Here is a 25,185-nt window from a genome sequence, read left to right as displayed (position 1 = left end):
TCTCCGACATCTCTGCACTTCAATCCCTGAAGAAGAGAGTGACGTTGGCTTTCAAAACTCTGAAGCCTATCCGGATATCACCTGATTGATATCTGAGAAAACCTCTTCATCTTCTATAATTAGTTTGTAAATGAGTGCACAGTTCATGCTATATTTTTAAAGTAATTTTTATTAATATAAAGATACGTAAAGCAGAACTTATCAGAGCCATGGTCATGTACAAAAAAGGATTTCTTGAGTAAGTTATCCTTTTTCTTCTTCTAATTACATGTATCAGGATAGAATTTCAACATTTTATTGTGACTCAGTAACTAACCTTTGTTATTTAAAACTGTAATTATACAACTGTTAATATCAGTATTGGTATTAATTGGTCAGGGTATGAGTATTGGCTCTGCCCCAACTAGAATACTTACACACTGATATTTATCAATATTTGAACAACTTTTAATTATTACGATTTTCTAGTATTGGTATGGGGTATCTGTTCAAAGTGGCGTCAGCTCAGCCCTTGTACGAGGGACAGTCGAAAGAAAAGTTTCTATAGTCTGCCATCTGCAGAGAGTTTAATCTGGGGAAAGAACATGACATGAGCAAAAAGAGGCATCATTCCATTATTTTTCCACATAGTCCCCAGCGACAGTCAGGCACTTGGGCATACCGCTTCAGAAGTTTCAAGAAACCCTGTTCGTAAAACTGCATGACCTGTTTACAGATAAAGAGACTTTGGTTTAATGTTGAGAAAAATGAAAATTTTCATTTTCATATCATTTATTTGTCCATCACATAACGTAACGGAGGTCCCACCCATTCATAGCGAAAAACATCTCGCACTTCATCCTTTGTTCATGATTGTAACACACCTCTGTTCTCCATGCCAGCTGGGTACACAGGAGCACACACTTCTCAACTCTTCCTGTCTTCAACCAGCAGTACACTGGCACCCTCTGCAAGGAAAAGGTCATGTGTCAGACAACAAAAGACGGATGATGCTCGTATAACCACGACATATTACCAACACAAATTGTCCACGCTTTCTGGAAATACACATGCGGAGAACTTTTTTTTCGACTATTTCTCATAATTACATGATATTTTAGTACTACAGTAGGATAAATGCAGAAACTCAAATACTTACAAAAAGAAAAACTATACATATATTGTCATATTTCATTTGTAGATGATATCCAATGAAGACCTGAAAAGTCTTATTGTTGAAGATGCAAAAGAAGTCACAGAGCGGCAGGAAACTGACACTATAACTGTTGTTGATGACATACGGTACTATATTACATCTGTAGTGCAGACATTTAGTGAGATGAGTGAAGCAGAAGAGAAGCTTGCTGTGATAGATCAAATGTTGGAAGAACTTGGCCTGGATGCATAAGGTCTTTCCCAGTGATATTTTGAAAAAAAAATTGCAAGTGTTCAAACATTTTCTATAATTTAAAATTGTTATTTTTATGTCATATGGCATATTTCAAGTTCCTTTAACATTAATTGTTTTTCATGCATAAATAAATAACTTAGTACAAAATGTTAATGCTATGAAATGCATATATTTTTTACAGCTCAATTTTGACTTCATATTTACAAAGATATGATGTTGTTTCTGGAAGAAACACATTGACAACTCATGAGTTTTCATAAAATTTATTTATTTCTTGTCACATTTGATGATTAATTTTACAAGAAAAGTAGTGAGTAGTGCTTTACAAAGTTATATGCATAATATGTGATGTACTTTTGCTGGTGCTGCTTTTTTAAAATGTGATAGTCTTTGGGTGTAATCCTTAGAGTAAAAATTATGGACACAGAAATTGAATTAAAAGTAATAATGCCAATGATAAGAAGTACCAGGTGTACACAAATGAATATTGGAGTTCTAAACTTGTATATTTTATATGCTATATACATTACAAATATGAACCATATATGAAATGAAAGAGTAACTCACCAAGTTTCGATTCTATGCATGCACAAAATTTGTTTCCTAACTCTGCCGCTTAGCGGAGCCATTCGTAAAGATGGCGACTCCCGAGCGTAAGTCTTTTTGTGTATTGGAACTCGCGAGGTCTAATTCAGTTGTTACAGTTCAACGGGTGTATCGGTGAAGATTTGGAAGTGAACCCCCGTCTGACAACAACATTCGTAGGTGGTATAAGACGACAGGATGCTTGTGTAAAGGTAAATGTTCCGGACAGCCGCATGTATCAGACGAGAAGGTGGAAAGCATCAGAACGGCTTTCACTCGCAGTCCTAGAAAATCTGTGTGGCGGGCGAGTCAAGAACTAGCAATGCCAACAATCACAGTGTGGAAAGTGTTAAGGAAAATACTCCAAATGAGACCGTACCGTCTGCAACTGTTAGAGGCCCTAAAGCCTGCAGATCATTTGGCTCAAAAGGAACTTCAGCACACAAATTCTTAATCAAGAAGATGATGATTTTCTTAGTCGTGTGATTTTCAGCGATGAATTCACATTTTGTCTAAGTGGAAAAGTGAACACACATAATGTTCATATCTGGGGGTCGCAGAATCCACGGGAAACTCTGCAGCATGTACAGGATTCACCCAAAGTTAATGTCTTTTGTGCATATGGGCCATTCTTTTTATGGAAGAAACTGTTACTGGAATTTCATATTTAGACATGGTACAAAATTGGCTCTTTCCGCAACTGGAGGATAAACAACACATCATTTGGCAACAAGGCGGTGCTCCCGCTCACTTTCATAATGTAGTGCGGGAATGGTTAAATGAAGTTTTCCCCCATTGTTGGATCTGTCGCTATGGTGCAGACGACTTGCATCTTCTTCAGTGGCCTCCAAGGTCCGCTGACCTCACCCCCCTGTGACTTTTTTCTGTGGGGCTATGTAAAAGATCGTGTTTATGTACCACCGCTACCTGCCAGCCTACCTGAGTTGAGACGCAGGATTGTTGCAGCGGTAGAATCGATTACACCAGACCCAGACTTGCTAAGTTTAATGTGGCAAGAAATGTACTACCGGCTGGATGTGTGCCATATCACATTGAACACTTGTAATGTAGGTTATGAAAACTTAGTGAGTTATATGGTTCATATTTGTAATGTGTATAGCATAGAAAATATACAAGTTTAAAACTCCGATATTCATTTGTGTACACCCTGTATTTACAGTGTAGATGTATGGAAATGACATAGGAATTTTGATAGCATTCCACAAAATAATTTTGACAGTGATTCACATGCATAATATAATGATTGTCATAATATATATTTACAACATATCTTTGTAAAATGTTGTTATTTTTATTAAACTGTATGGAAGTATAATTATTGTTAATATTCTTGGATTACTTTTTGACATTTTCTGCAATTTTTATTCATTCCATGTGGTAAATAAATACCAGTATTTTGATTGTAGTTCATAATAGTCTTGTTACATACACTTAATGCATAAGAAATATAAATATATTTGTGTGCATGGGTGTGTGTTTGCATGCGCACGTGCGTGTGTTATGTGAAACCCAAATTTTACATTTTAACGTGTTATGCTCTTAACCTTCCTGGCCCCAATAAAATATAATGCAATAATTTCCAATATTATAAGGTTCATAACTAGACATCAGATTTGGGGGCACATGGTGGTTCAGATCCCACTTTAAACTGTAGGTCCAGTCCCAATTAGCCTTACTGTGCATAAAGTGGACTTAAAACACTAATTCAATCAATAGACCTCGGATTTTTAGGTTTTAAAAAGTGTGCTTTTAGGTTCCTAAAATAGGCTCTTAAAATCCTAAAATATGTTCGAAAAACCCTAAATCAGGTTCTAAAAATTCTAAAATAGGTCCTAAAAGTCTTAAGTTAGGCTCGAAAAATCCTGAAGTATGTTAAAAAAAACTTAAAATAGTTCAAAATTCCTGAAAATGCTGATTAGGTATAGTCACCGGCAATGACATTGGGACACCTATATCCTGAAATACATACTATCTTGCATAACATAATGTGTGTGGCCTAACCCAACGGTGATGGCAGAACTTGGAAATTTGATATTAAAATACACTCTTCGCCGTATAGTTAGGCAACAATCTTTTTTCATGTTATCCACAGTTAAACTCCACAATTTTGTCTGTGAGGATCATCTTATATGCTGAAAATAATCTTTCAAGAAAAACATAGTCAGTGGTGCAAACTTCAATGCTGAAATGATAGTTTGCAAGGCGTCAATGCCACAAAGCACCGAAGTGATGCGAAATGAGCAAGACCACACAGATCGGACCACTTTGGATTGTACAGGTAACAGGGGCACCATACATTTTGCTTTGAAAAATCACCATGGACTTGGAGGACCCTTCAGAGAGAGAGAGTACGTTTCAGACATGTTCGTCATTGAATTTTTTTCATGACCAAACTAAGCAAATGCCTTTGTGTCACATAAAAATCCTGTAAAACCTTTAAAAATATATATAAACCTAAAAAAGGCTTGATTTAGGCACTTAAACCTAAATAGGTTCTAACAAGCAAAATATGTTTTTTTAGGCACTATAAAACTTCATCAGTTGTTGCATTTTTTAATGAAACGCTGACATAACTTATTATTTCTTACATACCTGTAAAGGAAAAAATAGGTTACAAATGTAAAATCCGAGGTCTATTCATAACCATTGGTCCTTGAAAAATGTATCTAAGTTTCACTGCATATAATAATACCTCTGATTTGTTGTGATACAACATGCATTTTTGTTTATTTCTTCATAAAATTGGATACCTGTCACATAGAGGTGCTCAATGGAATAAAAACTAACAGCATGTGAATTGTACAAGTATTATTGTAAAGTCACGGACACTTCTGGGTTTGTAACGATATCGCTGACTTTCAATGGGGATGTTACAACTCAGAAGAGTCCATGACTGTACCATTCAGGGCAATTTTTGCAGTGTGTAGAAAACAAAGAGGCAAATAAATTTCCTTAACATTTTTCATATTTCAGCTCTGGAAAAAACTGTTTTTATCTTGCATGTATGTAACTATATAGCACAGAATTATAGTTGCCATTAACATTTATTTTTTCATATTTTTCTGAAGGAAAGGGGAATTGGGTGATGTTTAATTGAAATTTTATTGGAAAAAGCTCTAACTTTTCTTTTACCTGATCATCAACAATTTGGTTTAAATCCACTTAATGACAAGATAAGGTAATCTAGAACAGGACCTGTAGTTTGGCATTCATAGTTTTTATTCCATTAATATTTTTGCATGTATGATTATATACTTTTGTTCGCCATGATTTAAAAATTTCTGCTGTTGGATGTACATGCACATTGTTATGAAATAAAAAATAAAAAAAAATTGGCAGCTTGTTTATATTCCTCGTCAAGTGTAAGTTTGCAACAAAATTGTGAAGAATTGATATGTTGTTCACTTTTGATATATTAGATGAAATTGCATTCATCCAACCTTTACATAGTTTACATAGGTATGTTTGCATTAAAAGAAGAAAGATGTGTGGATGTGTCAAAGGTAAGGATAAATTTAAGTCTTAGAATATGTTTTCATCAGGAGTAGACAAAACTTAAAATAATTCAGGAGCCAGCATTATATACATTTGCAAATATGAGCTATGAAAGCTATGAACCCAACTAGAATAAAGCTACACATTTTGAAAGGTGATCTTAAAACATTTAATTTATGAATTAATACAAGACTGGATTAAAAGTAATTAATTATTGCACCGGAGTGGCCTCCTAAAGAAGGTTCTACAGTATGAATAACTGTGTAATCTTCTAATACATGGTCGACTCTACCATATTGCTGCAGATTTTAAAATTCAGCTTGCAACAGTGCCTACATTTAAAATGGCATGTTTATTATTGATTTAATGATACAGAAAGAAAACACACACAACAAAAAACCCTACTTGTTCTTTTTTTTAATGTATTGGAAATTTTCATAAGCAAACTCAATTTTTTTTAAAAAAATGAAAATTCAGATAAAGATTTTCAGGTGCAATGCTGAACGGATGCCCTGTATTTTCTACCCCTAGCATTAATAATGCTCTATTCAAAATACAGTTTCTTTATGATGGAAGTTCTCTTGGTTAATGACTATGACAGCAACTGTGCACACTCATTTTCAGGGAACAAAGATAAGAGTAACAGCTTTCAAAAGTTTGCAATCTTCAGAATTTGTGTGATATAAGAAAAGGGGAATAGCAATATTCCATAACAATTCTATAGTTAGACTGCAGAAGGTTGAAGAATGAAACATACATTATGTACTGTATCCATCCATCAAGATTCTTTAATCTCTATTACTGTGGTATTTAATACAATAAATTACATGAAGTCAGAGTACTTTGGTACAGTACTTGGTGTTCTGATCTTCTTTCAGTGCTTTGATTTTTCACAGACCTTCAAGTACTTCAAAAGTGCATGTGTGCACACACACACATGCACACATATACATACGGGTGGTGGACATTGAAACTGAAACATCGATGATTATAGAACATGCTGCTGGAGGGCTTGCCTGCACCACCTGTTGGTCATGCACAGCATAATGGGCATTTGAACGTGTAGGTGTGTGCCTGCCTGCCAGTCACATTGGCACAGTAGTAGCTGGACTACACGTCAAATATTCAGTTCCGTGCAGTAGAATGGGGGACATATGAGAATTCCAAATTGTTGATGCTCATCTCGCTGGTGCATCAGTAATGTAGACTACGAATATTTGTGGGGTATCAAGGGTCATGGCAGTTTACCAAGAGTTTGGATTTAAAATATTAAAGAATTACATCAGAATATTAAAATACATGTTATGTAATCACAAAATCCAGTTTTTTGCACACAATTTTGAATTTTGCATTATTTGCAGGATAATTAGACTCCGTGAAAGTGTTGTGTGGCATTTTTGCAGACCCCGTAAAATACCAAAATGTCACAAAAGTATTGGCAAGTATTGGTAAATAAAAACCAATACTTTATGATACCAATACCACTGGTATCAGCTGATACTGATGCATCAGTAATATACATTGTTGAAAAGTGTCAATAATATATAAAATAACTGATTTATCTCTTATTTCACATCTTTAATGTGTCAACAAAAATAAAGTCCCTCGTTTTCTTTATTTTTATTCTACTCAAGAAAATCAGGTTTTTAAGTATCCACATTAAGCTAATTTCCTTTTGTTAACTACTAAATTCTTACATTGGTTGTCATCATCATCATCCTTCACCGTTTCCTGCCTCTGGCTGGGTCGCCATAGAAGTCAAGCCTCTCCATTTATTCCTGGTCTTCCACCACTCCTCTCTTTCCACAGTGTTCCAATCTTGTCTTCTCCTAACGCTCTCCTCTATCTGCTCTTTCCACCAACATCTTGGTCTCCCCCTCGGCCTTATTCCCACTCCTTGTGCATGGTAAGCTCTTACTGGTAGTCTTTCTGCATCCATCCTCTTCATGTGTCCGAACCATCTCATCTGTGCCTGATCTATCCTGTCCTGAAGCTTCACCACACCCACTGTCTGTTGGATCTCCTCATTCCTTATTCTATCCCTTCTAGTCTTTCCCAATATACTCCTTAAAAATTTCATCTTCACTGCTTGCTTCTTTCTTTTGTCTCTCTCTGTCATTGTCCAAGTCTCTGCTCCATACATAATTATTATTGGCACATAGTATGTGTTATATATTACCTTCTTGCATTTCATAGGTACATCCCTGTTCGATATTAATCTTTGAATGCTTTGATATTGTCCACCACCCATTTGTCCTCTTCTGTTTACCTCCTCATCTATTCTTCCACTTCTCTCAATTATGCTTCCTAGATATTTGAAGCTCTCCATTACCTTCAACTCTTCCGTGTCCATCTTTATTCTTGGTTCATTTCTGGCTCTGTTTCTTGTTGTTATTAGCACCTCACTCTTTTCTGCACTGAATTTCATTCCTGCTCTTCATTCCTGTTTTCCTCATTCCAACTATCAAGCTGTCTCTGTACTTCTTCTTCCCTGTTCCTCCATATTACTAAGTCATCAGCAAACAACAGGGCCTTCATCTCTTCCTCTCCTATCATCTTCCCCATCTCTTCATTAATTGCATCCATTGTAATTATGAAGAGCAGTGGGGAAAGAGCACTTCCCTGTTTTAGTCCATTACTTATACTGAACCACTCCATTCTTCCCACTGGCATCTTCACACAGCTCTGGATGGCCTTGTGTGTGCTCTGCACTCTACACAGCATCTCTTCCTCGACTCCTTTCTCTCTTAGAGCCTTCCAAACCTTTGTTCTGTCCATGCCATTGTATGCCTTTTCTTGTTTATGTATGGCTCTTCAATTCTCCATAAGGCCTCCTCAATGATGTAATGGTAACACTTGTAACATTGTAGTCAAAGGGTCCCAGGTTCAATTCCAGGTTGAAGCACATGGCGCAAGTTTGAAATTGCAGGACTAGTCCCAATAAGCTTATCTGAGCATAAAGTGGACTTCAAACAAACTTTCAATTCTCCATTTTGCACTTCGGTTTCAACTGTGAACCTAACTGGGCTGGATATTTTTTTGTTTGTTGATCAAGTTGGGATTAAAGGGAAAAGAAACATCCATGAACAAGAATAAAACAATTTATATTAAGAATATCATTAACATATTTTAGTATGACATATTTTATAAAATGAAAGATATATATTTTCTTGATGCTTGTTTGTGTTTACTTTCCTTTTGATTTTTTCACTTCTGCCTGCATCTCTTGTGCCTGTTGTCGTTTCTCTTCTTCTAGCTCTAAAGCTTTAGCTTTCTTCCTTCCCAGGGGAGTCTTTAAATACCACTGAATAAATGCATCATCTTCCTCTCTGTAATGTAAGAAGGATATAAACATGACCACTCATAAAAACATGAAACAACAGGTTAGTAAAGATATCCCAATGTAAAGTTTCTAATAAATACAGAGAATTTTAGTGTTCACTTTTCCGTGAAGCTGTTTTTCATAGTTCTATTAATTTCGGTAGCCACTGCTACATTCTTGTTTGAACTTGTTGCACTATTGCTTGTTGTGCTTCTATTATTTTTAGTTCTTTGGCTGCCACTAGGTGAGCTGTGCTGCCGCTAGATGTGACAAGCATCCTTGTCATCCATAGGAAACTCGTGCCATCATACACTTCCCATATGAGCTAAACATCGATAGCAGACAAGCACACCACACATGGATTTCCCTACTGCAGCAGTTACCACCAGGCAATAGCAGATGACAACAGCGAACCTAGCAGCAGCCAAAGAACTAAAAACAATGAAGCACAACAAGCAATAGTGCAACAAGTTCAAACGAGGATGGTAGCAATGGCCAAAAAAATTAATAGAACTATGAAAAACAGCTTCATGGAAAAAGTGAGTACTAAGGCTCTGTATTTATTTACTGCTGCATCTCTCGTTTCCCAAATATAAGTAAAGCTGTTAAGTAAAGTACATACAGCGTGAAATGTCTCGGCAATAATTCCTCAAAAATGTTTCCCTCCTAAAGTATCAGGTGATACTTCATGTGAATTGTTAGTGCCATGAAACTATTATAACTAATTAGAACTAGTACAATAACTATTTGAGCATAATTTGATGATTATATGTGTAAGGCTTACAATCTCCAATACTATATTCTTCCAGTTGTTCCTATAAGAAACCAGAATTCATAATTAAAGTGTTATAAGTACTATGCTTATATGCTTGTAAGGAAGCTTATACTTTGCTCACAAAGTAACAACAGCTTATCAGAAACATAATGTTTATTTCACAAATTTTGTAAAATGTTTTACAAAATAAGGTCTATTATTTACAAGCAAGTTAGTTATTAGTATGTAGATGAGAACTAATAGGCTCTAATAACTCTCTAAATAGACAGGCAAAAAAGGCACCAAAATCGATGTAATTTTTCCACAGCATACTGATCAAGCATCTTTCTCTTTGTATACTTCTGGAGAAATTCTCCGAAAACCTTGATGTCGGGTGTTCTTGATGGGATATTTGCTGCTACTAGACCATTACAAAGATCTGAAATAGATTATTCTTGACCTTTTTAACTTTTCTTGTTATGATCGGTGGTATTCTTGGGCTTGTTCACATGCTCTTTCATACACTAGGATCTCTTTACCAAATATAGCCAGTAACATGCACGTACTACACCTTTTGCACACAATCTGTAGCAAATTAATCCACATGTGAAGAGAAGGGTTGGAGCTTTGTCAAACACAATAGTTTTAACATGCAATGTTAATTGAACATTATCCACTGTCTAGTGCTTTTACCTATACTTATTCTAACACTGTGTTTTGAAGGAGTGCCTCTTCTCTCATCTTCAGGTAACCAAATTTCTGTTTGCCAGTGGTGGGTGGGGACTGAACCTACAACAGGCTTGTGATTTTACTATAAATCCAGTGCAAGAACCAACTACTCCACTCAATACACCTGTTACATCTTTTGCATGCAATTTCTCTCAAATAATTCCACATGTGAAAAGAGTGGTTAGGTCTTGGCTCCTTGTTTCAGTTTATATGTTGACTGATGTGGTGCATTCTGATGGGTTGTCAGATCCTGTTGATCTAATCACCCAATAAAATAATAGAGCCATGTTCACACTTTCATGAAATACAATATTGTGAAAGGACCACTTTCCCTCTAATCACTGAATTTGACCCACACCTCAGAAGACAGCTGATATAATTCACATCACTAGTTTTTTCCAAACATTACACAAAAGCTTATCTTGATATTGCAATAAAATGAAAATTAGTATTTTAAATATATTTACTAGTTAATATAAATTAGGGATGGTACAGATTAATCGTTATTCTATCGGTATTCGCTGATATAGGCATATCGGTGTATCGGTAAAATTACCGATTATTTTACCAATCTATAAATATCTTATAATTTAGTGCAAAATTATGCCACTTTGTTAACATTTTTATGGATAATCTCCATTACCTATTTTTTAAAAAGTAAATGTCTAGATACACAACTCCTTTTGCATCTTGAAACACACATATTTATTAAGGAGGTCAATGAACCATTCAGGCTCTTCAAGGACCATTTGGAATTTTATATCAGATCAGTAGGATATCGGTTATCAGTATCAATCAAAATTTCATATTGGCCCATCCCTAATATAAATTAATTGCTAGAAATCATATTTTACTTCTGTAATAAAAAAATATAAATATATGCAATGGTTGCTCAATGTTGACTGAGACTTTTGTGCATAACAAATCAGCAAATAACTGTAGCACAATAAAACGTGCAGAGGATGTAACATAATCCTTCATGAGTATCCAGTGCCTGGCATGACATATATGGTGAATGGGTAGCAGTTGCAGTGAACATGGTGGTAAGTAGTGTGTTGGTAGCTGTGGAACAACAGTGCATAACAAAATTTCTTGTTAGGAGAATGTGAAACCAGCTGAGATTTTGGAAAGATTGCTAGCTCAGTATGGGGAACACACAGTGCCATGGGCAAGAGTGTACAAATGATGTCAACAGTTTGGCGAAGAATGATGGTTGGTGATGAATGAACCCCATTGACATGTTCATTCATCTGGACATGCAAGGTATTATTCATGTGGATGTTTTTGGGAGAAGTGGGTCAGAATTAATGTCTAGTATTACGCACATTGACATAGGCTGCCATATGAAATGGCATTCACAATAGATGGACTGGAATGTTGTCTGGAAAATTTTCTTCTTCACCATGACACTGCCCACACAGCCCATTTAACAGCAACAACTCTCACATAAATGCACTGGATGTTTTTTTTCCCCATGCCTTTCCAGTCCAAACTTAGCCCCCAGTGATTGGCATTTGTTTAGCTCTCCTAAAGAGCATCTGAGAAGAAAGAAATTGAAAACAGATGCACTGAAGAAAAATGTCCTGCAGTGGCTACGACAGCAGGCCAGTTCTTTCCAAGCCCAAGAAATCAGGAAACCTCCACAATGATGGTAGTAGTGCCTGGATTCACATGGGGAATACTTTGAAAAACTGACATAGTTTGGTGCTTGTCAGACTTTCCATTGCTCTGTAGAATAGAAGTCTCGGTCAACCTTGAACGACCCTTGTAGATTATTAAATACAACTAATGATTTAGTTTATGATCTTACTTGTATACAGGTTCATATTGGGATAAGGCATGTATTAATTCCCAGTGTGTCAATGGTTGTACTCGAAGCTTTAAGACTCTCTTGCATGTCATTAACTGCAAAACATGTAATTAATTAAAGCACATAAGTAACTAAGAGTAAGAACAAATAGCACTAAACAACATAAAAGATATAATTTGTGACAAATGGGAATTTAATGATTTGTTCTTGTCTAGACAAATTTCAACATGAGCACTTCAATATTTCATGTACTTTGACTGTGTTCTTCTATGGTCAAAAAGAGATGGTTGGATTTTCAAAAGAGAGTTTGTTTTAAATCCACTTTATGCTCAAATAGGCTAATGAGGAGTGGGCCTACAGTTTAAAGTGGGATCTAAACAACTGTTCAATGTGCCTCCCCCAGGGATTGAACCCAGAACCACTTGAATACAGATGAATCAGTTATTGCAATGCCATTGGGAAGACCAGAAGGATTTTCGATATGTAATAATGGCCTACATGTGAAAAGAATGTTCTTCTGGCTGAGATGTTTGAATTGATTTTGCACAATTTGAGGCCACTGATTCCAGATATGCAAACAAAAATTTTGTTTCATGTCTCAATTTTTCACAGTTCACGGTTATCTATTTGCACAAGCTTCAACCATATGCCAGTAGTTATGCAATTACCAACAATAGATAACTGTCATGTTTGTGTTCCAGCTACCTTGATATCAATGGTTCATGGTCTTAAAGCACTCGCCTTGCTCCTCACTTATGGAGCCAAGATTTGAGGGAAAGAAGTTGATGTGGCATAACATAACAAACATATATGTGGCATAACAACAAATAGCATTTCATGTAATATTTGACAAAAAAAAGATATAAGCAAATCATAACTTACTTGCTTCATAAGATCCATTATTGTTCCTATTGTGTATCCATCAGATAACTTTGTCATAACAGATGTATCAAAGTATGGGCTCACAGCATCATACTGAAAGAGCAGATCCTTCCAAAGCATAGACATAGAACCATAATCTGGTCGAGGAATCAAAACAAATTTATTATAAGTCTGAAACAAACTCTGAAAGTAAAACAAGAAAAGTATAAAATAATTGATTCAAGAAGAAATTACATATGTGGTACAGACTATCGCAATTTCTAATTAAATATAAAAAACATGCCTGTTGTATATAGTGTGCCTTACAGTTACAACTGTCTTTGCAACTTTTGTTATTTAACACAGATTTTCTACCTCTTTCAGGTTAATTACAGCAGAAGATGTAATTTGGTTAATTACAATGAATGCAGATCACTGATGAACTGATGAAATAAACACGCATATATATTTTTCATGAATTGAATCTGGGACCCTTGACATTGTAATGAATTAAGCTAACTCTTCAAAACACAGAGTGAGTGATTTACGTCATTTTTCTGCCAATTTTGGCTAATTGTAATGATGAAGATGAGTGATATGATCAAATTGATGAAGGGGCACTCACAAAGAACACTCATGCCCAGGCTGAAATTCGAACCCGAGACACCTGGCATGGTAGCATACTGTGCTAATAATTCCACCATGAAGGTTGGCTCATGCTCGCAGAGAGCACCATTTTGAGAGACAATAAGAATTTAAAATAAAACTTGCAGCTTTCCTCAATATTAACCAGCCCACTTGACTGATATATACATATTTTACTTATTATGTAGGTAAGTTTCATATTGCCACTTTCCAGTTTTTTGTTGATTTATTAACTTCAAAAAACCACAGCCTTCATTAACAGAGGTTGTGGCATCTAGGGTATGCTACAATCTCCATCCTAGACACCGCATCCCGTTAATGAAGGCTGTGGTTTTGTGAAATTAATCGGATAATCTGTAAAAACAGCAATGCAGAAATATGGAACTTTACCTACACGATACCTAATTAGGTATAGGAAACCTCTACATGTAAGTTTCCCAAAAAGAGTTAGTACATTGCTTATGTCTAATTACTATCAACCACATCTTTTATTCCTCAAACATGAACAATACCTAAATCGTGTTTACTTTGCGAAACCATGATATTTTACTTACTTTCTGATCACATTCCCATGGAGTAGAGGAAACTGCAAGGAGCATCACTTGATCTTCTGGGCCAATTCCTTTAATAAGTTTAGGAAGATCCTTTTTCAATCTCTTTGGGTCTGTTTTATCTGTTTTTGGAACCTTTTTTATAAAGGGCTTCTCACCACCATCCATGTATATAATTGATGGTTGCACTAACCTTGAAACCTACAAATGTATGCATTGTTAAATTAGTCCCTGTATTACATAATTTTAATAAGGTAAAGCTATCGCCTGTGCATTAAACCCTATTCCCTCATGCCCCCTTCCAATGTTACCCACAAGTACCCATTCATTGAAGGATGGGTGAGCTCCAGAGCTGCTTTATGCACCGACACTGTTGGAAAATTTCCCACTTGAGATTACTCACCCTGGGTGTTGAACCTGTGTCACTTGCAGTCAGATGTCCTATGGATTGGACCACCATGATTTCTCCCCTTATATTACTTGTATATACAGTGGAACCCCGATTGTACATTCCCGGATTTTACATATTCCCACAATATACATTCAATCTTGATGGTCCCAACATAGCAAAATGTTATTAAATTTTCCTCGATTTTACATTTTCCTGCATTTTAAGTTTCTTCAACTTGATCCTCTGAAAAACATAAAATCGAGGTTCCACTCTACTTGAAAATATTTGCTTCACTTCACCCACCCTCCCACCTATAAAAGCAACAAACTGAGGTGCAAGACCTGCCACATTGTAATCACTTCTTCCACCCTTCATATTCACATTGCCATGAACAAACTCACCCCCTAACCCAAAGGCACTTGCCACTCCTCAAACCTGATATACATTCTAATCTATCAGATTTTTACCCAGGTGGCTGTTACCTGGGCAAAAACTCAAATCCTGAACCTCAGAATGAACTGCCACTCATCCACCAAAAACTCCAGTTTCACCATTGTCACCCACGCCAACAGCCACAACACAATGACTGTTTCTGAGTAGAGATTATTCACCAACTAGATCTGTCAACCAGCACATCCTTTTGGAAATGCTGGGAAAGATCCTACATATTAGTTATGCATCCAACAATAGCCCCTGGACTCAACCTAGCCCCTTAGTAACCATTCCAACCTATATACCCCACCTCCTCCTCCGATCACAGTCATTTATTTCCAACATTTTCCATCCCACCCAACGAAGATGAAATAAATAAATAAATAAATATCCAGCAGTTAAATACTGGTGAAAACACATTTTTCTTCAACACTTGTTGCTATCTTTCCCATCATCTGACTATACTGAAGTAGCACGTCATCTTGTTTCATCATTGAAAATGCAACCAGGCACCAACATATATAAACTTTCATTTTGCATGGTGTTTACTGTTTTTTACGCTTCACACAAAACCCTATTGCACATCATTGCTCGGAATTGCACTCTTACATTTCCGTGACACATGACAAACAACTGCTTCACAAAAACCTACTTTAACAATAACTTATTGCTGCTCTCAACCTGCTAATTGTACTAACAGTCTATGAGATGTTTATCTGGCTTTCCACTGACCCGTGAGCATGCAGAATTACCAGACAGCGTACAGTGTTGCCAATATCATTACATTTTTACAGACCTCGTTTATCTTGGATATGCAGTTTATTTGATTTGTCCTCAGGTAAGTTTCATGCACATCCAACATGATGGATATTTATAAAATTTTAAATCTATTAATTACCAATAACTAATTTTGTTATTGAAACTGTTGTATCAATCAACTGTTGTTGTATTGAATTTGTTGCAAGTCATGTTATTTGCATAATGAAAAAGTTAAAACACAAGAATGATGTACAAAATAAGCAACATAAATGATGCAAGAAGGCAAATATTTATTAATTATTATTATCCAAACAAATAAGGAAATCATCTGCTTTCTGTACTGCTGAAACTATTTGGTTTCTCATTTTTTCTCAGCTTTTCAAAGGTTTAGTTAAAATATCACACTTACCTTGTTAACGAGATGAATTAGCATAGTTAATCCGGACTTTCCTGGATACTTTCCTGCAATATTTGCAGGTGAAAGATCAAAAAGGACAGCTCCTAATTCTGAACAAACAGCTTGGACTAGCATATCCTTTCCACACCAATGAGGACCACAAATTAATAAAGATCGCACAAGAGGAGCAGTTTGATGTATCACAGGAGAACCTGTAAGAATAAAAATCAAAATTCAAATTAAGCAACATATTTTCGATATGCAACATTCTCAATTTAAATAATAATAAATATAATACATGAGCATGTTTTACAAGCAGCAATTTCTGCAGTTAAAAATTGAAAGATTATTAGAGCTAAGCCAATACCACTTTGAACCTATACTGATGCCGATACTCTTACCGATTCCCACCGATACCGATACTTGAAAATTGTCATAATTAAAATTTGTTCAAAAATATTGATCAATATTGGTGTGTAAATATTCTTCTCTACTTATATGCATCAATTTGCCAAGAAATTTGCTTTAGAATATTCAAGAATTACATCAGAATATTGAAATAGACATTATATAATCGCAAAATATAGTTTTTCGTGCAAAATTGGTGGAAAATGAAAAATAATGTTTGAATTATGCATAATTTTCAGGATAATTAGACTCCGCAAAGGGGTCACACGGGTTTTTTGCGGACCCCGTGAAAGACCAATATGCCGGGAAAGTATCGGCTGGTATCTGCAGGTGAATTCAAACTGATATTTTCTGATACCGATACCACTGGCATCGGCCGATAGTGTTACATCGGCATCGGTATCGGCTCAGCCCTAAAGATTATTATTACCATATTGGAAGTAAAAGATAGATAAGAAAAATTAAGCTATGCCTAGTGCAAAGTAGGCATAAGGAAGGTGCATTTCAAGTAGTACAAAACTGATAATGAACAACAGCTACAGTAAGCCTAAGAAGCTTGTGTTAATATTTTAAATCGATAGATCTACCATGTAAACATTACCTAAAGGAAGAATGCAATATTCATTAATAACTCTTCGGATATCACCCATAGAAGGTAGTGGATCTTTGCCATCTTGACGAAGTGAATAGCCCATATAGGAGTATTCTCCATGAAATGAGGATAAATACACTTCTGGATATTTCCTAATAATGCCATTTGATACAAGTTCTTCGACTAAAGATTCCAAAGTTCGATCAGGAGTCAGATCTTTATCCTTTTTCTTTTTGCCTTTTTTCCCACCTTTTCTACTTTTCTTTCCAGCCTTTTTTGCCTTTTTAGATTTCTTTGATCTGTCCCTATCTAGTGCCTACAAAAAAATGATTACTATTAGTGAGCAAAAATCATTTTACACATGCATAAATAAAGTACAAACTTCTGCACGAATTTCACTGAAGTCAACAGGGATGACTTTACACAAAGCGTCACAGTGGGAGATCTACCAAAATACTGAAATTGTTCCACCATGCACACATACCCATACAGATGCTTCTTTCCAACACGTATTCTTGTAAACAACCATGAAAGGCAGATAGAGACCAGAGTCTCCACCTATCTCAATGTGCAACAAGGTGTCATCTCCAGGATTTGGCGATTTCTCAAGACGAGGGAGAAGTTTGAAATTGATTAGTACCAGGTTGCCTAAGAATCAGAACTCCTCAGCATGAGCTAGATATTGCATTAGTTACATGGAATAAAATTATGATGTCTTCAGACCTTGCAGCCGCCACTTCACAGAAACAAGTTTCTCTGCCAAGTGTTCCACTCATCTCTGCAGAGTGGAGTCCAGAACATCACTACTGGGCCCTAAATCAGTGGTGATAAGCCAGATGCTAGGATGAGGCCATAATTAATTAAAAAACTGATTCACTTAATACAGCAGAGAGAACAGGAACCTGTTACCAATTCATGAGCTTCATGGCAAGGAACCAGTTTTGTGGTGGTGTAATGGTGAGGGCAGACATTATGTTAAAAATGACAATGACATAATGACTTATATATTTATATATGTATTGAGGGGAACATTTATCAAGGGAAAAACTTCAAGAAATAGAAACTTTTCATATTGTGTATGAGTGAGACACATCAGCATCCTCACCTTTAACTGACCGAGTGAGGTAGGTCATGTGCACAGGCCGGCACTAACTTCACTATCAGCTGACAAGAAAGTGGCTGAAGGGAAAGTTTGCTATGTTTGCAGTCAATGTGTAGATAGTCAAGATATGTATTGAGTTTGACTGTGTAGTTCTTATTATTCTTGACGGAATTGAGGGCTGACACAGAGTGAATATCACTTGATTGCTTGCAATACTGTTCCCCAGTAGCTGATTTATTAAAATTGTCTTTCATCATTGTAACATGCGGAGCTGCACATACTTGATGACAGTACCCTTCATGCTCAGACATACAGGGATGAACCTTATGTGAAGTGCAGTGCACACAAAGTTCATGCTCATGGTTATCCTCACAGAGCATACCTCGTGGAAGTTTTTCTCGAAATTGGATGTGGCCAGTAAAATTTCCAGATAAGAATCCCATAGAGCACACACATTATACCTTAGGAATGTTAATTGCATCAGGTGCACCAAGGACAATTCCACACCTTGACAATTCTCTTTGTGAGGAGTGGAACCTGGTATCTCCTCCTCCCTCTTGAATGGCCTCATAACAATCATGACACATTGATATGAGGTGTGAGTATGGCTGTTAGGGGTGACAACATCCCATATCAATCTTCATTCACAACTGTTGTCGTCTCCATTTCATGTAACCACAATGCAATTCAGAATTTAAGGCCTCCCCGATGGCGCTGTGGCAGCGTCATCACCTTGTAATCAAGGGGTCCCGGGTTCGATACCTGGTGGAGGCACATAGTGGTTCGGATTCCACTTTAAATTGTAGGTCCAGTCCCGATTAGCCTTACTGTGCATAAAGTGGACTTAAAACACCAAATCAAGGAAGCAAGCAATTCAAAATTTGTTATGCAATGAGCATCATTATACTAAAAAAAAAAAAAAAGGAAAAGTGCTCCCCTGTGCATAGCATCATGCCATGAAGGCGTATAGGTGGTGTGGGGGTAACGCCCCACACTTTCTTGATCCGGTCATGAGTGGGGGTGATGTGATCAGCATTACGCCCCTGACCACCTTTATCCCCCAGGGTTTCCCCCAGGTACCCATGTTATTCGATGCTGGGTGGGTGCAATAAAGATTTATTCATTGCTTGCTTTGCTTTTTGTTGTTTGTGCAATTCCTTGCTATACACACTGCTATGGCACTGTGTGCCATTCTGACATCAACACTTGCCTTGATTATATAACTTAGCATACCCAAAGGAGGAACATAGTGGTTTGGATTCCACTTTAAACTGTAGGTCCAGTCCCGATTAGCCTTTCTGTGCATAAAGTGGACTTAAAAACTAAAAAAACTCACGTAACGTAACTCTTGGAAAATTTTGTATATTATGCATATTCTATAAATATGCCAAATATGTTGTTAGTTATCAGAGTTATATATCATTGTGTAAACATGGATTAGTTACTCACACTCTGCAACACTTCCAACTCTGCTCTCATCAAAACATCAACAGTTTTTCTAAATTCTGCTTCTACCTCTGCAAGTTTCTCATCTCTAATCATATCAATATAATGTGTTTGTAGAGGGTTCCTTGTTTCATCTTTCTCCTTCCAAACCTCTAAAAAGAAGAACATGTGCATGAATTTAAGTTTGTGCAAAATAAACTAAACAGAACTGCATTAATTGAAAAAAAATAAGCAGAAATAACAATATAGCAATTTATCCTACTTTTTCTTTCTTTTTCTCCATCCATAAATACTTCATGAAATTAGTTCAGCCATAATGTTTACTGTTAGCAAAACTGTGGGCCAAGAAGCAAACTTTGACCAGCCAGTGAGTAGATGCGAGTGTAAAGTGAGTAATATTAAGATTCTGATAGACAATACAATCACTGTGACCAGTTCACTCACCTTTCTTAAACACTTTTTAATGTTATGCAATTGAGGAAATAATACAAGTTTTCGAAGATATTTTATGAATGGTTTCAGCATGAATATTCCAATTACTATTATATTAACAGCCAACCTCCATGGCAGTAAGTGTAATGCACTGCAAGGCCAGGGGTCTGGGGATTGAATCTAGTCAAGATATGGATGGTCATCATGCATTTTATCTGTTGAACATGCATCTTCATTGTCATGATTAACCCAAAAGTTATAAGAGTAACGTGAAATAATAGAAATAGTATTACTAATGTAAAATGTAGGGCTGAGCCGATACTACCTTGAACCAATACCGATACCAATAGTCTCACTGATATCGATACTTGTACAATTCTAATTTAAAATAGCTAAGGCATGCATGCGTGCTTGTGTGTGTGTGTGTGTAATTATTATTATTGCATTTTATATGTATGCATTTCTGACAAGGGGTGATGAATAAATTAACCCACCAAACGATGCTCTCTTCCAACAATGCATCTCAACTTTACAGTATTTTTTTTTAGATAAGTGACAATTGATCAGATGTTTCAAATATGTGAGAAATATTAAGTGCAGCTAAGAGCGAGGCAATCGTAGGCGTCGTCCCCCTCTTCCCCAATGTTGAAAAATGTGATCATGCCTCTTCAACCTCCTCTAAAAGTAAGGGATCACTCTTCCCAAACTAACATTAAATGATCCGTGAATACAAGAATAATTGGAGATTTGCCAGCCCTGGACACGACATCTAAAACTAACAGTAACGCTGTAATGTAAAACCAATCTTGTCTCTTTTTTGTCCTTTATCAAAAATAATAAAAATTAGTAAACGAAATTTAAGGAGAGAATGAAAACGTACTAGTCTCTTGCTTCTATATCAGGCGATTGTCTTCAGTACAGTGATATTCCAACGTGACATTGCTTTCGATATAACATATTTGGTCTAGGAATTAATTTGTGCGCCTGGACAAGAGATGGCGTAATGAGCGTATCGTCCCACAGTTCCGTGTATCCACACATGCGTTGAAAACTCCTGTCAGCGCGCATCGTTCGTAGTATAGGGCAGTTGATTGACGCGTCAACAACAGCATTTTGTAGTCAACTGAACATGGCACACTTCATGCCAGATAAAGTGTTTTTGCGGGGTGTTCTGTTTCATTACTTTAACATGCAGAAAAGTGCTACCGAAAGTCATCGTATTTTGGTGGAAGTGTATGGTGACCATGCGCTAGCTGAGCGAATGTGTCAGAAGTGGTTTGCACGGTTTAGAAGTGGTGATTTCGGCCTGGAAAACCAAGAGTGACCTGGACAGCCAAAAAAATTTGAAGACGAAGAATTGAGAGCATTGCTCGATCAGGATTCGTGTCAAACGCAGGAAGAACTTGCAGAAGCATTAGGCATTGATCAAACAACAGTTTCCAAACACCTCAAAGCCATGGGAATGATTCAAAAGATGTCACATTGGGATCCACATGAATTGAAAGACAGAGACGTTGAAAGACGAAAAACCATTTGCGAATTTCTGCTTCAAAGACAGAAAAGAAAGGGGTTTTTGCATCGCATTGTTACTGGCGATGAGAAGTGGATCCATTACGAGAACCCGAAACGAAAAAAGGCCTGGGTGAAGCCAGGTGAACCAGGTCCATCACAACCGAAACGAGATATTCACTGTGCATATGGTGGGATATGAAAGGTGTGGTGTACTATGAGCTGCTGCAACCGGGTGAAACTATTAATGGAGAACATTATCGACGAAAATTAATGCGTTTGAAGCAAGCTCTGGCCAGGAAACGACCAAAATGGGAGAACAGATATGATAAGCTTATTTTTCAACATGATAACGCTCGCCCATATGTCACAAAACCAGTCCAAACCTATTTAGAAAATGTCGGATGGGAAGTTTTACCCCACCCGCCGTATTCACCAGACGTTGCTCCTTCGGACTACTACTTGTTCGATTGCATGAATAACGATTTGATTGGACAGCGGTTCACTTCTTCAGAAGATATCGAAAAATGGGTCTCTGACTGGATCGCTTCAAAGGATGAGGACTTCTTTCGCCACAGAATCCGTAACTTGCCTGACAGATGGGCGAAAGTGGTGGCTCATGATGGACAATATTTTTCTTAAGGTATTTATGTATTTTGTGTTTGAACTACAGTTTCAATGTGTGTGTAACAACCACACAAATTAATTCCTAGACCAAATAATATCAGAAAATTATTTCTAAAAAAAAAAAATGCAACGTTGTATCGCTTGGCGTGGAAGGAAATCCAAACACATCACTACACTTTCCAGAAAGTAAGTGCCATCAACTGTCGTTCAAAGAAAATTATTTTCCTGCCACGTTACCTGTGCTGAAACATGCCTACTGAAACCCAGTTATCCAGGTTGGGACAAACAAAAGTTTAAAGTTGGAAAGGAAAAGGGGGATTAGCCCAGTTATTTGAATTTCCAGGAAAATGCTATGTACTATATGTGTGACACACATCCACCACTTTCATGGGCAATGACCTTTTTTGACTGCAGGAAGTCTTTAAAGAGAGAGATGCCTGCAAACACAAAAGAAAGTGGGGAAGGATACTTACCAATACCCCTGGTATCGGCTCAGCATTAGTAAAATGTATTTCAATGTTATACAATATGCAGTAACCTCCAGTATAAAAATTCTGTAGTTTGTCATGGATTACATGAATTGGAAAAAAAAATGTTATTCATAAGAAACAGAAATGTTTTGTTAACTTAATAATAATCATCCTAGAATTCTTTGAGTATATAAAACATGACAATGTTTAACAAATTATATTACATATCACTAGCTGAATACTGCTTCGTCATATCTCCATTTTTCATCAGAAATAAGGTGATGGGTTTATCATGTTCCATGCATATTAATTCATCACATTCCGAAGCAACATATCTGGATGTCAAGTGGTGTGAATTATCAAAATTAATAAAATGTTAGCGCAAATTGTGCATTGTATTCAAAATTCGCATATGTCCAACTTCAATCAGCTCCCTTGAAGGGTTAGTGCAGTTGCAGATGGATATATGACAACATAGTATTCAGCTGGTGATATGGTGCAAACTTTTACACAGTTGTTACAGTTACTCTTACCTTCATACTCTGTATTTGCAAGTATCATATCACTGAGGAAATTTGATGGTTGCATCTTGAAACCAGGATCCTCCTCTTCTTCATCTTTTTTCTTGACCTTGATTTCTTTTTCCTTCATCTTCTTACCCTTGTCTCTCTTGCTTCTACTATCTTTAGATGAGGATGATGCAGATTTACTGTCACTGTCAGCTCCTTGCTTACCAAAGATAAGAGCTGATCCCCCGGCATCTTCTGATGGAAAATCAGGCAACTTTCCAGTTCCATTCCTAAAAATTACAAAACTTACAACAAATTCAAGGAGAAGAATAGTAACTGTTACAATAAAATTTATTTTGCAATAACATTTTTCATTAAACATTTACAAATAGTTCCTTGTACATCTTGCTACACAATATGTGAACCCTTTCCCTTGAGATGTCCAAAACTAACAATTATGATGAGAGTAAATGCCCATCAATGACACTCTCCACTTTGATGTCTAAAAAGATAATTTATATCTTGCCTACTTAGTTACCTGAGTTAGGTGGTGGAGCAGCCCTAGGCTGAACCTTGCTCAGTAGAAAATTAAAAAAAACTTTATTCTCTCTATTTTATTTACATCCAAAATTAAGCAGTCACGTCACCTGTCATCTAAAACTAAGCAAAAATAGTCAATTAATGTCAATTGCAGTTTTCAAGTTTATAAAGGCTATCCCCACCATTTGAAAACTAGAAACTTTAATCTTATCCTGAGATGACAAACTTACTGTGCTATGTGTGTAACACATTAGCAGATGATCTTCCCGAGTTGAGACCCTAGATCCCCCATAAGAACCAAGGGGCACCATGGGGGTGTATTCTTGTGTGGGCCAGCAAAAACGTGCTATGAAGCTAATATTCATTACAACTTAACAGTGTGTGGAAAAGACATAGCACACTGCAAATTTTTGAGCCTGTTAATGTGAGAAGTTTCATTTCACTTACGAAATTTGTCCTTTTCTTTCTTTTCATTTTAGCAAATTGATTAACATGCTATAGCACAGTAGTGCGTATTATGTTTAATGCATTTCTTTACCTGCTAAATTTGCAACAATAATTTTGTTATTGTGAAAACAAAGCAGATTTGTCTTTAAATTTTAATTGTTTTAACTAGAAAAAATTTAAAAATTCTATGACAAACATACATACTTATATTCCAGAAACCATCCCCTTATTTCATCTGAAATACTCTGTGTGATTTCAGATCCTTTAGTTTTTATTATGAATTCTTTCTCAAGGACCAATGCTTCCAGGTACTTCTCCTCATAGTCCTTCTGTAATTTTTGCCTAGCATGTTTTACCTCTTCTGCGTGTTCTCGAGACTTGGTTTCATAATGAACTGGTTGAATCTAGAAAAGGAAATATGAAAATATATGTGTAGCAATTACATGAAAGACACTACCAAACTTCTAATATATTCTGTTGATTGATTGATTCAATTAGGTTATTTTACATCACTTTTCTGCACATCACCTTCTTCCATAGCCTATAATTCTAGAACTACAGAGTGTTTCGATGTCCCTTGTGCACGTGTCGGCGGCCCGCTTGGCAGCCTGCCAGATGACAACTCACGGCAAATTTCGTGTAATATCTCCGCTATGGTAACCGCTGGCTTTGAAATGAATTCAAGTTCTCAGAATTACAGTTAAAATTACAATCAAAATAAGCATGTTAATTGTGTCATGGGATGTTGGAAATGTCGTCGTGCATCCACACATTTCTGGCATGTTTTTAGGAAATTTGTGGGCTGATTCCGGAGATTTGTTTTAAATTTTATGCAATAATGGGCTAAAGATTTGCCCCAAAATGCATTTTATTGTTCCTTGGCCAGATAATGTACGTGTTTATATTTAAAAAACATCTGGTGCCATTTCAGAGTGGAATTCATGTTTTGCAGTGTTCTTTT

The 25,185-nt window shown here is 36.5% G+C and overlaps 2 protein-coding genes across 6 annotated transcripts in view; one reads left to right on the top strand and one right to left on the bottom strand.

The window, feature by feature from the left end:
* The window catches only part of LOC145984231 (ankyrin repeat and BTB/POZ domain-containing protein 1-like), a 60,316-nt gene extending 55,001 nt beyond the window's left edge, over positions 1 to 5,315 (top strand). For all 3 annotated transcript variants that reach the window (XM_083117804.1, XM_083117806.1, XM_083117805.1), the window contains one exon: positions 1,181 to 5,315. In XM_083117804.1, coding sequence (XP_082973930.1) covers positions 1,181 to 1,387 — 207 coding nt within the window. In that variant the 3' untranslated portion in view covers positions 1,388 to 5,315. The remainder of the gene's footprint in view (positions 1 to 1,180) is intronic.
* A 3,323-nt stretch (positions 5,316 to 8,638) lies between these two features.
* The window catches only part of LOC145980882 (dynein regulatory complex subunit 11), a 39,052-nt gene continuing 22,505 nt past the window's right edge, over positions 8,639 to 25,185 (bottom strand). For 2 of the 3 annotated variants that reach the window (XM_083113967.1, XM_083113972.1), the window contains 9 exons: positions 24,429 to 24,628; positions 23,262 to 23,527; positions 19,694 to 19,842; positions 17,152 to 17,458; positions 16,155 to 16,354; positions 14,167 to 14,364; positions 12,989 to 13,171; positions 12,107 to 12,201; positions 8,639 to 8,820 (listed from right to left, as the gene is read on the bottom strand). In XM_083113967.1, the coding sequence (XP_082970093.1) occupies positions 8,679 to 8,820; positions 12,107 to 12,201; positions 12,989 to 13,171; positions 14,167 to 14,364; positions 16,155 to 16,354; positions 17,152 to 17,458; positions 19,694 to 19,842; positions 23,262 to 23,527; positions 24,429 to 24,628 (1,740 nt within the window). In that variant the 3' untranslated portion in view covers positions 8,639 to 8,678. Of the gene's footprint in view, positions 8,821 to 12,106; positions 12,202 to 12,988; positions 13,172 to 14,166; positions 14,365 to 16,154; positions 16,355 to 17,151; positions 17,459 to 19,693; positions 19,843 to 23,261; positions 23,528 to 24,428; positions 24,629 to 25,185 lie in introns of those variants that run through there. The other variant, XM_083113980.1, reaches the window with a different exon arrangement.

The sequence above is a fragment of the Lepisma saccharinum genome, chromosome 2 (genome assembly GCF_977018435.1).
Source record: "Lepisma saccharinum chromosome 2, izLepSacc3.1, whole genome shotgun sequence".
Taxonomy (NCBI): Eukaryota; Metazoa; Arthropoda; class Insecta; order Zygentoma; family Lepismatidae; genus Lepisma; species Lepisma saccharinum.
This window is presented reverse-complemented; position numbering and strand designations above follow the sequence as displayed.